General features: G+C 41.6%; 1 protein-coding gene across 1 annotated transcript; it reads right to left on the minus strand.

The window, feature by feature from the left end:
• Positions 1 to 5,756: 5,756 nt before the first annotated feature.
• Positions 5,757 to 14,768, minus strand: LOC104619363 (microsomal triglyceride transfer protein large subunit-like). The gene is made up of 7 exons (XM_010285210.1): positions 14,543 to 14,768; positions 13,813 to 13,910; positions 13,590 to 13,711; positions 12,577 to 12,804; positions 7,598 to 7,722; positions 7,094 to 7,264; positions 5,757 to 6,166 (listed from the first exon to the last, which is right to left on the minus strand). The coding sequence occupies exons 1-7, from the start codon at positions 14,740 to 14,742 to the stop codon at positions 5,998 to 6,000; spliced, it is 1,113 nt and encodes a 370-aa protein (XP_010283512.1). The 5' UTR covers positions 14,743 to 14,768; the 3' UTR covers positions 5,757 to 5,997.
• Positions 14,769 to 15,198: the final 430 nt, after the last annotated feature.

Here is a 15,198-nt window from a genome sequence, read left to right on the forward strand (position 1 = left end):
TTCCAACCTTAATGATTCTGTGGTTCTATGAAAAAAGAGCTCCCCAGTTTCAGTGGACTAACTTTGACTGTTATATGGGTTTGGGTATCCAAACAGTTGCATCTTTGTTGTAACATGTTCAGAGAGCGCAATTGGTGGGGTGAATAACTTTTTTTCTGTTCATTCTCTTAAGTTATTTTCATAGTCTAATATTGTGATAAGATCAAAAATAGGATCACTTTATTAGTGGATAGCACGATTGCTTGAATTATTGCTAGGAATAACCTTTTGCTGCTTTCATGTGTTCCTTCTACCTTAATGGAGATTGAGTAGCTTTCTGATGTTAAGTCCAAACGTTTAAAAAAGCACAAGTCAAACGCTGAAAAAATAAAAAAATGGACTTGAAAACTAGAAGATTGGTTTTGCAGTTTAAAAGAACACTTTAATTTCTTAGTTTTAAGTATGTAAGGGGCACATTATAATGATCTTCCTTTTAATCACATGCCCTAGAAGCTTAAAGGAAAAGAGATTCCCACCTCATTATCTACAAGTAATACCATAGGAAGACATCTACTGTGAATTTGCCTAAAGACCAAAAGGTCTTCCTACCTTGCTGGAAGCACAAGTTTACTGGTTAAAACAGTGGTTTGGTGTTTGTGACATTCTTTCTCTTTTTCTGGATTCTTTGAAATTTGTACCTTAGCATGGTGTTTAGAGTAGATGTCATCAGTGACTTCACTGCCACTGTATAGTTAGTGATTCCTATACACAGATACAAATGGATTACTTGGCAGACCCAAAAGACTTAAGAGAGCAATGAGAATAGAAGGTGAAAGGAAGAACTGGGACAAGGAGGGGATGAACTGGGGAGAGCGCAGCCACGCAGGCTTAGCTCAAGAGGAGCGAGCTGGGTGACCGCAGGAGATCAAAGGATGACCACAACAGAACCAAAGCAATAGTGGGTGTGTAGAGTGGAGAGAAGGGCCTTGGACCGCTTTGTTCAAACAGGAGGAGTCAGAAATTGCAAAGGGACCTGAGGTTGTCAACAGGAAAATTTGGGAACTGCTCCTTTACTTTTCTCCAAGAAGAGCTCCTAGTGGAGCTCTGTAACGAGCTCATCACAGCACTGCTGGTTTCTCACAGTAGGTGGACATTTTACGCTGAAACCTCTACAAAAGAGAGGTCAAAAGCAAGTATGCTGAGAGACATGAACTCTAACCTTTCCCTAAGGGACCCGGTCTTGCAGCCGGTGTTTGTCCAACAGCAATGTGCCTCACGCTGCGAGAATCCACTGAAATTAAAGTGAGAGAGTTTCTTAGGATAACTTAAATTGAACTGAAAAGTCAGGTGAAATATGTCTGGGGTTTTCAAGGGTTGGTGAAGGAAATCTTATGAGCTTCTAAATAGTCTTTAAAAATCTAAAGTTTCTAAATAGTCTTTAAAACATCACTGGTAGGAGTGATGAGACCAAAAGGTGGAAATGCAGCACTTTTTGTCAGACAGAGTGGGAACAAAGCAAAATGAGAAGTAGATAATCCCCTGATGTCAAATCAAAGCTAGCTACCCAGGATAAAACAAAGTACTTCTTAAAAAAAAAAAAAAAAAAAAAAGGCAAACACTTATTTTAGAATTGCTGTCATCTTAGATTGTTGCTATTGAGACCAAGTAATCTGCTTGCCAAACCCAGACTGTATCCCTAGTCTATCCTGCTGGTTTATTTTTGAGGTACTTATCATCTAGTTACCAAATTGGAACCTGATGCTGCAGAATAGTGCCTGCCAGCCCAGCTCTGCCACTGCCCCGCTTTCCACGGACCTCTGGTGGTGGAAAAAACTTGCTCAACCAGGACTTCCGTTTATTTTGCTATTTTTAACAAATCCTCCTGTCTTCTGAGGTGCAATTGCAGCATGCATTATATGGGCTTGTAACTCCTAAAGCGTATCCGCACTTAAGGACTGCAGTTCCTTCTAAGCTGTGTAGCCAGACAAATTCTCTACCAGATGTTCTCAGTAAGTCAGAGTTGACTTCGTAAGTAACATGTATTTATTGGAAGTCTGGGCTAAGTATTTTACAAGCTGTTGCGTGTGTGTTAACACTAGCACCTTTCACCAAGTATCAATTAATTTTATTAAAAGTAAGATAATTAAAATTATGATCTTGTTCCCACTAACAAAGGGAAAGGAAAATGCTTACAGCATAATTGCAGGCTGTTCTGAGATCATGCTGACGTACACCCATGCACCTCTGGTTGATATCTCTTACTGCTAGGAAAGAATACATTCTACCAGCAGTTATTTATGGTCAAGTGTTACAAAAATAATGACGCTTAGTTCCCATATCTGCTACCCTGTACTGCACTGATGGCCTAATTCATACCGTCATGAGGAGGTCTGCCTTCCTCAACCACTGATCTTTATATTTCCCTGTGCTTTCTGCACCAGAATATGTTTAGGAGTGGAGTGAGAAATTGAATCCTGGCATTTGAAGATTTTTTTGAAGAGTGAATGAAAAATACCGTAAAAATTAGCACCCCTTGAAAGTTTAAGGGGAAAGTTTCAAAATCTCTGTTGCAAGTGGGTTGCTTTTCAGATTCAGCTAGATTATCATTCCACTATTCTTTCTGTCGCTGCCGATTAGAAAGGACTGATCATTTTTGCGTCTCTAAACTTCACGTATGAATTATTGTTTAATTGCTGATTATTTAAAAGTACACGTAATAGCCACCATTAAAGATGTATGTTGCGTGTTTGTGATGAACCCCCACTGACTCGATAAACAGAGTGTTTGCTTTGGTTGTAACCCTAAGTGTGTTTTCACTTCAAATGCGGGCTTAAGCAATGTATTCATTTCACCTTATTTTTAGCAGATTGTCAGTTTTGTTGTTTCCGTAGCTATGGAACCCACGTAAGGAAGCCGGGGCCTTCCATTACCCAGCTGTTGGGCTAAACCCCTCCCGGAATCCCCATTATGTCCAGCTGTTAGGGTCAGATAGCTTCAGAAGCAAGCGTGTTGCTGCCGTACCAGGGGCTATCCACGAGGACGCGTGTCCCTTCTGAGGGAGCAGGAGGGCCTCAGAGGCTCTGCTTGATTTACTTTGTTGTCAAAGCTGTGGAAGCCCCAAAATTGCCCTTACAGGCTGGTTGTCCCATTCGGAAAGACCGGCTTTCGGTAGTGCAGGTGGGCACACGCCGTTTTCCTCGACAAGCTGTGCCAGGGCTTGAGGAGTAAATAAAACAGCAAGAAGACGCAGATCGGTGTCGCTGGGAGACTTGACGTATTTATGTTGAACCGACCTGCGCATTTCACTTGAGAGAGAAGCACACCTGGCGTTGTTGGCCAGATACTTGGCAATAGCCAGATTATCTTTTCTAATCGGAAAATATTTTATGTTATGCTTTTTTAAAAGTGAGCACTGATGTTACATTGGGTTTATGTGCCGAAGGGCCCCGTTTTACGGGCACACGTTCAGAAGGTTCTTAGATTTGATAAATTTGAGAAGGGGGAAAGCCTCGCAGTGGGATTGCTGGTGTCAGACACAGACCATACAGATACAAATTGCGTTAGCTAGAACCTTCTTGTTCTGATTTTGGGTTGCGAAGTCATGGGCGAGCCTGGCAGACCGTTGATGCAAATTAGGATGTGGAGTTGAGGTTGTCATCTCTTGGTATCTCAATTCTCTACAAGTGTAGTAGTGATGATAGCTATTTCTTTGTGCCGTGCTTTGTCCACCTTCTATATTTAGGCCGTCAGATCGCTGCAGGAGGAGGCAGCCACTTTCTAGGTGTGTGAATACTCAGCTCTGATATTTTTTTTTAGATGACACAAATAGCAAGCAGTAATAACAAACGTAAAAGCTTGTCTTCAGTTTCGGCTCCTAAAACAGTAGTGGAGGTACCAAACTGTGTCTACAAAATCGAGGGTGCAGACTTTGAGCGTGGGTATTGAGGGGAAGAGACAGCTTTGTGGGAGCCTTGCTGAAAGAAGAAGGACTGTGTTTGGGGAGAAGGAGGGGAGGTCTGGAAGGGAGGAAGGAGAAACTGCCCCTCGTGGAGGGAGGAGGAATGCCTGGGGGTGGGTGTTGTGTAAAATCTTTGGCAGAGGGCATTTAAGGCTGAGGCTCAGGAGCAGGTTTGCTCTCAGTGCTGGCCACGTTATTTTACAGGTTGGGGTCACTGCCGGCAGTGTTGGTATCGCTTTGGCCTTAGCTCACTTCTGGTAAGTGTTGACGCCGAAGAGGGGTGCCTAGGTCTTACCTCTCCTCTGGGCAGAGGATTTGGGCGGGCACCTCCAGCACGTTGTGCATCCTGCTTGGGGTCTACACCACCCTCTGGAGACACCTCCGTCTTCTGACTAGAGGGGGAGCCCAGGACAAGTGGGCGTCCAACTAACATTATTGGTTCCTATGGGGTGATGAATTAAACGGTTCCTCTTGCCCCTATCTGCACCATTCCTTCCACCACAAGAGGCTTTCCCAACCCAGACGGTAATGGAAAAAAAACAAGATGGAAAACAAAACAAATTTTTCACACTGTATTTTTACCTGTTTTATTTATGCTTTGACTAGAAGTATGACAGCATTTTCAGGGAAGACAACAAACAGGCTGTTTCATCCCGTTGATAGTTTGATTTTTGCAAATTTCTGCACTCGTTTTTTTACAACACAAAAGAATTTGGATTTTTTTTTTTTTTTTATTCTTGTACTACTTTTTTTTATTTTTTATGACAATCTATGAGTTTTACCGCCTGGTCTTGTTTTTTGAAAAACAATTCTTTCTGGCTTTTTATTTTAATTTTCTGTGACCAGCACTCACCCACCTTGTCCTCTAAAAATTAAATTAGATGGATCATGTCAGAGATCAGCTGAGCTGGGATGAGGTATATTCTTTCTTAATCTGCAATGCTGTTGTAAATGTAAAACTTTTTTTTTTTTTTTTTACTCAGTTCCTATGAAGACACTGCTTGAACGAGCGAAAAGGTATAAGTCATTTTAATCAGAAGACGTGTATGAGTAGTGGCTACTTTTTTGCATGGAAGTATGAACCTAACTAACATAGAATAAAATGTTCTGGCTCTGCACAGGCTTTGCTAGACTGTGCATTCAAAATGAATTTCTTCCAGGACCTTTTCCTTCATCACAGTTCAGAATTGCCTTAATGAGTGCTCACTTTTTGAAATCCACCTGCCTTGATTGCACACAGGGAGTGCAATCACAAAACACAGGTTTTCGGGAGGCAACCTTGAAGAGCAACCAGTGTTGGCTTAACTCTGCTCCTGGTGATAACTACAGAAATTATACCATTGATTTCAATGGGAACAGAATTAAGGCAACTGTAAGTACTTCTGGAAATGTTACTCTACATTTTTAATCAATTGTATTTAACTATAGCAGTTAATAAAAAAAACCCCAAAAGATAAATAATAATAATAATCAAGCTCTGACTGTTTAAAAAAAGGGGAAATCCTTTAAAATCATGTAAAATAAAACCTGCTTTTTTGTAAACAGGCAATACTGAGTAAGCAGGAATTCATGGTCCCATTTAGATGCTAATTGTAGTTGGAAATTCGAATGAGGATTGGTCATAGGCCTAAAACACCTAAATACTTTAAAATATATTCATAAATAATCATTCCTTATACATCATTATTGTTTCTTACTGCATGTCAAAAACATGGACTTCTGTATTCCCCAAGAAAGAAAAATGAGGGATTACTTTTGCTTTTGGCACAGAAAAGTAAAAATAAAGAACTAGCACCACCCTTAAGGGAGCGCATGGAATACTACCAAATTGTTCTTTATTTGCCTTAGCTTTTTTTTTTTTTTACAAAAGTCTTAAATATAGGTTAATATGTAAACACTGTGCACGCACTGAGAGTTTGATCCTGGCCTGTTGAAATCAATGGCAAATTTCCCATTCACTGCCGTAGTGCAAGATCAAGCTCCGAGTTAGTACGGTACGTACAAGCCTAAGTCATTGAGGGAGCCATGGATTCAGGAAAGCAAAAGCTCAGGTGCTCGTTTCAAAACCAGTTGCTGGAGGAATCAGACTTTGCGCCGAAAACCTTCCTGCACATGTTCGAGTTTTCTTGATGGAGAGGGTATTCATTACCTGCCAACAGTTCTGCTTTGCCTCTCCTTGCAGTGTACCGTCTGCCAGATGGTAGACTTTCGTACTTAGTCACGTAACGCCTGTAAAAAAAGACACATGGTGGTCTGGCATTAGCAAATTTATGCAAAATCTGTACCCTGTAGGTGAGGCTAGAGATAAACTTTACATATACACTTCCACAATATGCAGGTATAATCAGAAGATGTTTTAGTAGCTGCAGAGTAACAGATACTGTTTTCAGAGGATTTCCTGGAGATCCTCAAGTTCTCTGAAGATCCTCTTATTCTTCTCCTCTCAGGCTTACCATCTTTTGGATCAGAAAAGCCTGAATGGAAATCTGGCACAGGCTCTGCAAATGTTCTTGCCCTTAGGTCTTAGCAAATAGGGATTAGGAGGGAGTAGTAAACCCCGCTTCTCACATGGCAATGCAATTACTACTCTATGGCTACTGGAAAGCATCTTTTTTACCTTATTGCGCAGATGTTTAGCTTTCAGGAAAGTTGGTGCCTTAATAAAGTATCATAGAACGTGACGGCTGCAAGAGCTTAACACGCCAGGTACTTCTGTTGACACTAGTAAATAGCAGATGATGAAGAAAACTTTCCACGTCAGCTAGTTTATGGCTATGCACTTCCTCTCTCAACAGTGTAATAGAGAACTACTGCTGGCAAGGTTTCAGGTCACCATCGGAACTGACTGTACGTGAGGAGACCAGTGTCCTGCCACTTCAGTTAGTTTACTTGCAAAACCAAATTAGAAAATTGGACTAAAGCACACGTTCAGAGTAAGTTGTGATCTCCAAAAAGGTCCCTTCTGAATCTCAGGGGTTCAGGAAAGAATGGGTTAGCAGAGAGGTTGGTGTGTGTAAGAGCCTACACTGCACCTGGCTGTGTTAGGCTGCAATTTGGCCTCTGTGGTTAATCTCTAGTGGCTGTGAACACCAAAAGGTCCAGATTCAGCAGCTGTCTGGAAGGACATCTCAGAAATTGTGGGCTCTTAGTTCTTACCTGAACGGAGACTCGACTCTGTCCATCTGCATGCAGACTAAAAACGGGTACTGTGAAAACTGCACCGTGGAGATGAAGTCTAATGCTGTTTCTACTTCCAAAGTGGTTTCCATGCCAGTTTTTACAAAGAAGGAATCCACCTCTGTGTTACCAGCTATAAACATGGCTACCCTGCAGATAAATTCAGGTAGTACAATTAATTCAAAACACATTAAGAAAGAGTAAATTAAATTGCAAACAGTCCTACTATCCACTCATAAAAACTGCCCTCAAAGGAGCCTGTTCCTCAGGTAAGGGTATATAAATTAGGATGAGACCAGTGGGAACTGGTATTACTCAGGTGGAAATGAAAAGAGAAGTAGAAATATTCTCCCATGCACGTAACTGTTATTTAATTTTAACTCATCTGCAAGGTCTTTTGTATTTAAATTCTTCTCATCGGGACTACTGAGGCTCGGGAGCCTGAGCTCTCTACAGCTATAGCACATGCTGGGAGTATCTCACCGGTTCTGGACGTTGGTTTTGGATTCCCTGTACCACAGGCTGAACTCCATCCCTCCCGAGATGTCGATGGCCAGGCCGCCCAAGAACTCCGTGCTGGCCCTCGGCCCGGACTGCAGCTGAATCTCCTAGAGGCGTCAGAAAGCACAGGTAACCCCCCCGTTACCGACTGCAGGCCTCAGTGGTTTCCTTACCCCATTTCGTACTGCGATCACGCCACTTGTCATTTTGCAGGAACAAAAAAAGGAATAGAGGGCTTTTCTGAAAGGGTGGACAAAACACCCCGATTGACCTCACTCCCTCGAAAATGGGGTGAAGCTAAGGCGAGGTGCCTTGCGTCCTTCCCCTCTCCTCTATGTGCCAGCTGACATAACTTCTGCAGGGAGTATCACCACAAGGAATATCATGGACTCTGTCTCCAACAGCTACCACGCAAGCCCCATGGAGGCTCTGCCATGGGCATGGTCCAGCTAAGTCAGACGAAACTCCTCGCTGGAGCCCCAGCAATGGTGCAGCACAGGACGACTTCTTCAGCACGCCCAAAGGCAGCCCCGTACTGGCAGTGGGATGCACAGTGCCGCGAGCCGTCGCGCAGTGGCTCCGAACCCACCGTAGCGCAGGAGCTACGTCTTCAGTGGCTGGGTGGCCAAACCCATAAGCTAATGCCCCTTAATTGCCATGGTGAATTTGCATTTAATGCATTTTCCATCAACCATCAAGTGTGCCCATGGCTTCTTGAAACCTCTACGGCCGGACTGGAAATGCATCATGTGGAGTCTGTTTCAGAAGTGATAATATAGCTCAGGGTTATGGCAGTTCATTACTTTTAAGTTTTGACAGCCAGCCAAGATTTTAAGATTGGCAGTCTAACTCACTTTATATAGTTGTCCTGCTTCCCTAAGAACTAGTGGATTAATTCACTGTTTTAAAAGAACCATTAATTTGGAAAGAGTTTATTTTGAACATGTCCCTCGAGTACAGAGCACTTCCTCTTCTATCCCAGCTGGTTTTCTCCCTCCTCCTGGGTTTCTGTGCCTGTGGTATTCTCAGCACCTGTAATGCTGCAGGCATTTGTAGGATGTCTGAATGCCCAATTTCCTCCCCCTTTTTGATGTCCAGGCACCTTAAAAGTCTCTCCTCTCTTCTTAGCTATTCAGTAGCCCAGTGGTTCCAGCTAACACTGTCCCAAGATTTAAGAAGCAAGCAGAGACACTCTGGCTTCCTAATCCCTATAGCAAGGAGCAACATTTGAGGAGGTTTTTATTCAGGGCCTGAATAAAAAAGCTTTATTCATTAAAGCTTTCCTGCCGTAATCGAGGACTTGGATAAGTATGGTGGCTGTATATGGTTACTTCACATTTTAGAGTAAATGAACAATCTCTGAACCAAATCTCCTTGGCAGAACCAACTTGGCAGTCAGTTGCTGCTGAAGTGGGCTTGAGATTTAATGTAAGAGTTCAGTGGGTTGGCTGCAGCTTATAAATATAAATATAAACCACACGCCCCCAGCAAGTGTGGTCACACTGTGCTCTGATTTCTTATTTCTACTCAAGTAAAAATAACAGCTTGGAGTTGTGGTCTTTCTGAAACCAAAGGGAGTTTTTCTACTGACTGCAATGGGGCAAGGAATACTTTTCTTGTTGGTCTGTTTAGGTGTGGAGACAAAGCTTGTTTTACTCCATTTTACTTTGCTTTTAAATGGGACTGAGTTGGTGGGCAGCTGTTAAGGAGCGAGAAGGTAACAGTATACATTCTGGCAGAGACATGTACACACAACCACAGGAGCAGATATTTTTAGATGCATTGTCAAATTGCACCTAAAAATATTACAGTAGGCTTTGCAATGGCTGCACAATTTAAGGCTTTAAAGGCTGCTTAGAATTAAGTCAGGTTTGTCACTGAAACCAGCAGAGAAGCTAAGGAGCACTTGTCTTCTGTTCATCTTACTTGTCTTACTTGTCCATCTTTTTCCTTATTTAGAGCTCAGTCCTGTCTTTTGCCTCATGTGCAAATCCAATCCAGGTTGATGGGAGGTGTAAATCACAGAGACCCAGCCTCCTCAGGGGCAGTATTTTCCTTTCCCTTCGTATTTTAAGCTTTGTGTGTCATTTGCAGGGGAAAATGTGACCCAAAAGATCATAATCAGTAGTTTGTTACCATTTAAAATGCTGAAACGTGCTATGTTTCAATTAAAAAAAAAAAGGTTTCTTTATGTATTGCACTGACAGTGCTACCGTAATGCAACACAGAGATGTCTGAAACAGGCACTTCTTTGGGAACTGGCTATCTTCCACTGGGGTCTGTCTTTCAGATGGTTTCTCTGACCTATTAATACAGTATTTAATTTCTCTGTGCTTCTGGCAGGTGTGTTGCCTAGGAGAAATACTAACACTACTGAACTTTAATGCAGGTGACTTAGGAGTCTCAAAAACAGTTTTATGAGAGCTGTTTATTTTACAGAGGGAATTATAACTTCTGGGTGGTTATTCTTAGCCCTCAAACAACACTGTGAGAACTGGCAATGGCTGTAAAATAGACTCCAATTTCAGTTTATGGAGTTATCTGAGAAAACATGTTACAGATGGTGGGTGGGAGTGTAAGCTTCAGATGCAATATTATTAACTTGGAAATCACCTCTCCAAAATGTGCCTGTTGTGATTACTGCAGTTGTAAAGTTAATGAAAAGAAGCTATTTTCTGGGAGGCTGGGGAGAGGTATTTGGTAGATTTGACAGCACTTTTAGTACAACTCAGTTTCAGTCTTTCTGTGCAAAATGATCCTTATAAAGAGCAATAAGAGAGCAGAACTTTTCCAATATTTAAAAATCACTTTTCTCAAAATCAGGCTGCACCAATGCAAAAATTGCAACCCAAATATTACATAAGCTCTTTTCTGACAATTCAGTTGCCTCATTTTTAAGTTCCAGTCTTGGCTTCCAAGCCATCCCTGTGATGTTTGATCTCAACCTGTCTGTATCTTACATTTGGTTTTCGCCTGTTCTGAAATCACACTGCGGCCAGCTTGGCACACTGAGTTTTGGTATCATAGAATGGGCGCTGTTTCCCATGCCGGGTTTTCTTCTTTGAAAGAAGATAAACCCACGTTTGCCTTGGTTGTATGCACTGTATGAATTTGTAAAGGGGCTTATGTTCTGGGCAAGGCCTGTCCATGCTGGCCAGGGAAAGTGGAGGTAGTACTCAGCTATCCAGAAGCTAGATTAATCATGGCTCTCCTGCACTTTCCTCAGTTCCAGTGTTCCCATTCTGACAGTGTTTTCTGGTACAGCTGTAATCACAGTTCAAGAATTTGACAGGTGAAAGCATTTCTAACGAAGCTTAAACGGGTTATGTGGAAGTGCCCAAACCATGTTGATGTTGCTGTTGACTTGGAACGTAGCTGTAAAACCATTCTGAGAGTGACGTGCTGTGTTTAAAACACAGCGCAGCCTGAAGCTGTGTTCAGCAGTGCTTTAAACAATTTTTGCCTTTGTGGGGTGTAGAGGTAAGAACTAGTGCCTTTTTGGTTGTGAACACACGTTTTTGGTTGTGTCCACTGCTTGAATCCCAAAGAGCTTAGGCAGCAACTGTGCTAGTGGCAACCCACGAGAGAAAGCAGGGTGGGATCCTGTCTCATCACGCTGCTGCCTAGGCTTCCAGAGTGTCAGTGACTGATCGAAAACGTTACACCCCAATATTGTTAAAAATGGCACGCAGTCCCAGCCCTGGTGTGCCCCAGACTTCTGTCAGGTTCTCCAGAGATGAGCAGTGGAGAATCTGCTGGCTGGCAGAGCTCTCAGGGTGCCCAGCCAGCTGCTTCAGCCAGGGTATGTATGGAGCTTGGTGCATGCACAGCATTGGAAATACTTAGTTCTGTAAACACCATGCTTGTATATTCAGGACTGGACATGATTATCTTTCTCACCTTTGCAGTCTGTTAAATAGGTCATGGTAAAGATTTTGCCCATAATCTGCATGTGAACTGTAAAGCATTGTTGGAATGAACTTTAGTTAGCCAATTTGTGCACTACATGGGAAGCCCTCTAGATTATTAATACTGTTAATAAAGGGGCTGAGCTGGGTTCAGGATGGGGACAGCTGTCATGTGCAGGCGGTGTTTCTGTCTAATTTTCATCACAATGGATATTCTCATCATCTGCATTTTATTTTGCCGAGAGTTAAAGGGGAAAAGTAAAAAGTAAAGTTCGAGCCTGCAGATGTTTCATGAGCTGAGTGCTGCTGTTAAATCCCCAGGTTCTAAGGAGATCCCTGCTTGGGAAGAACAAAAATATCAAACGAAATGCTGGCCCTGCACTTTCAGACATATGTCTAGATTTTTAGTCCTCTAGTAATACATTATGTAGCTTGTTATATTTGTATATGCGTCTATACTTAAGCATAAAATTAGAGACCATTTGGGGTGACAGTTGCATAAAAACTCTGTAATCCTCATTTTAATTCCTGGTTTTGCCTAGCAATAAGCATTTGAAATTTGGACCTCTTAGAGTTGTTCTTTGAAGGTTAGTTACCTGGGAAAGTTTGAGTACCAGTGATTTGTTCATTCAGGACCTGACAGTTATTGCCTAACTGGACGTAAGATCTCTGGACAACTTGTGAAGAGGAAAACTTAGGTGGTCACATGGGACAATACTACAAGAAACCATGGGAGGGGAGGCCATAGCTGACAGCAATGTGAGTTTTCTACAGGAAATTCAGTTGGATTTGCTTTAATTCAGCGTTACTTTTTTTTCTAGAATGATAGATGTTCTCACCTTTGTTTTAGATTGCTTTGCATGTAATTTCATTCTGTTTTTTAATACCTGTGACTTTTCTATTGCTCCCATAGTAAGAGAAGCCTAGGTAACACTGGTCAGTTCTATCAGCACTGAAAAGAAAGAAAATAAGATGTCCTGCAATAATGGTATGGGGGAGGGAGCCTCTGTGCTTAAGAGACAGAAAAAGAAGCAAACAGTGTGCTATTAGTACCTGTGAGTAATCTGTCAGGAGGAGAAGTCCTTTCACCACGTTAATGGGATCTCCAGTTGCTGAGAACATTTTAGACATTAAATCACCATACCCTTGGAAAAATGTAACTGGCCTGAGTTGGACATCGAACAGAATGGCTGACATGCCAGCAAAGGAATCCAGGTTTTCCTCGCCTTCATCAGGAGTCGCAGCTATTATGGACTCCAGACCTTGAGCTTCAATCACCACCTAAGAAGCAACAGCAATACAGAATCAATGAAAAAACGCTGTCTGACCCAGGCTGTTAAAAACCCTACGCATTTTCTTCATGTCTAAGAGCCTAACTCTAATTTATGTAGTTGTACTTTAAAAAGTATGAGGTTAAGACTTAAGGGAACTAGGTAGAGCAGCTAGAAAAATGGAAAATAAAATAATCTCATGGCATGTTTTTTTCCCTTTAGATGCAGGCAGAATTTGCCCACCTGCAGATCACAATCCCAAGCCTACTTTCCTTTCAAACAAATTTTCCTTTATTCATATGACTATTTTTCACAGACCTCTGGGAGGAAAACCCAAAGATGTTCCACTGCACAATTTTTGCCCTGCAGAAATTTAGGAGGATTATCATATTGAAGGTACTTGCTAACATTAAGAAAAGTCCAAAACAGAGGCATCTCATTTAAATCTCTTTGATTTGTACATTTAATCTACTCCTTGTATTTCCATTCTCTGTTATACCTGAAATACAGGACTTGATTTTACAAACTCGCAAGGCTTTTACCAATTACATCAGATAAACAGTGTATGCTTTAACCAGAGACAGAATTCAAGATATATACAGAACAAAACACCTGTCTTTTTGGTTAGGGCAAACTTGTGCCTCAGTGGCTGTTGTTTCTTCTTCCCTTGTTACTGGCTTGTTCTCTGTCCAGTGCAGCAAAACTTATGGTCTTAAGCATTAGCTGAATTGATTTAGAAGCTGTAAGAAGAGGACCACATACTGGCTTAATTTTTATGTACACTGTGGCAGTTACCTGGATGGCATGTAGTTCAGCATTTCTGTCGAAAATATGGATGTTCATGTTACTTCTCCTTAAAATGCCAGAGCCTGAATAGAGGATGTCAAGGCTGTATGTGGATGATACATCAGGACCACCTTAATTAAAAAAGAAAGAAGGTACCTGTGACTAAACTAATGGATTAATCAAATGTTTGGGAATACAAACAGGGTTAAAAGGCAGTTTCATGGTTACATACGTGTAATATAGCCAGAGTAGGCAGAGGAAGAGCCCATCTTGGAGAAGCGGTCATAGTTATGAGCACGCATGTCCTTCAGAACTTGCCGAATTGTTTTGCTGTGGTATTTCAAAACAAACATACAAACAAAAGCACAGAGACACAAAAAAGTTACGGTACCAAATGTATTACTGTTCTGTACAAATATCAAATTTGAGAGTGGGAGAATTTCCCAGTAGGCAAGAGGGTCTTCAAAACCCTTACATTTTCCCACTAAAAATCTGCCCTAACCCAGAGTCTCTTTTCCAATTTCAGCTACTCCCTGCAGTCATAGGTAGAAAGGCAAGCAAAGGTCTTGCTTGAAAATTAATGGTGTTGAGAAGAAGAGATATTTTGATTATTTTCATTCTAGTGCTGTGATGTTTAAAACTTTTCTGGTTCACCAGTTCTTAAAATATAAAAGCAAGGGCCCCACCAAGAGAATTAAGACCAACAGATGACATTTCTTACAGTAATGCAAGATAGATTCTTATTTGTACCTCTGAAAATGTGAATAGCTATTTAAATGAATGTCATTGAAATGCAGAGGTTTATTCTGAAATATCAACACTTAAAAGTGACACAAAAATCAGGCGTCCTTTTATACTCTCCTTAAATTTTCCAGTAGTAATTAATGAGAACCTGTGTGTTCTTTGGGTTTCTGCAAAGAAGTAAGAATAAGCTGTATTTATTCATACTGAACTTAATGTACCTTGAAGGCAATTCAAAGTGAAGTATATCTTGGATCATGGAGAGCATGTACTTGGTCATTTCCAGAGGGAGTTCACCAATGGAAAGCAGGATGTTTTTCACTTCCATGTAGGATGGGTTACTGTTTAAGATGATAGCAGCTGCAGTGGTTCTCACTGTCTTTTCATGGACTTTACGATTCTGGTGGTATATCCTGTTCATTGCTTCCTTCACCTGGTCAGGAAACAGATGATTCAGTCCGTGCTCTCACAGTTGACTGGGCAAAGTACAGACTGGAATCTCGTTTATAATATCAGCTTAAGCAAGCTCCATAGCTAAGGCTAATACATAAGGATATATTTTCAGCACCCTGTTTTTCGTGGTCCTTTTGGAATGTACAAGACATGTGTAGATCAGTGACCACATGGACAAGTGGGGCATCTATTATGTTCTCTCAGCCACAGTCTAAATACAGCCTTCCACACCGATTTTCACAACGAGGCTGTAGGAGCCCTAAGATCAAAATACTGTGGCAGTGGTAAGATCAAGAGAGAGACTTCCTTGACTGTTAAGGGAATACGTACTTTAAAAAAGTCAAGAATCTAATCTTGCAGTTTTAATTTTCTAAATAGTGGCTGTGGTGGTCTCATGTCCTTGAGAATGTTGTGACACAACTTT

Source organism: Phaethon lepturus, unplaced genomic scaffold, assembly GCF_000687285.1.
Source record: "Phaethon lepturus isolate BGI_N335 unplaced genomic scaffold, ASM68728v1 scaffold51614, whole genome shotgun sequence".
NCBI classification, from domain to species: Eukaryota; Metazoa; Chordata; class Aves; order Phaethontiformes; family Phaethontidae; genus Phaethon; species Phaethon lepturus.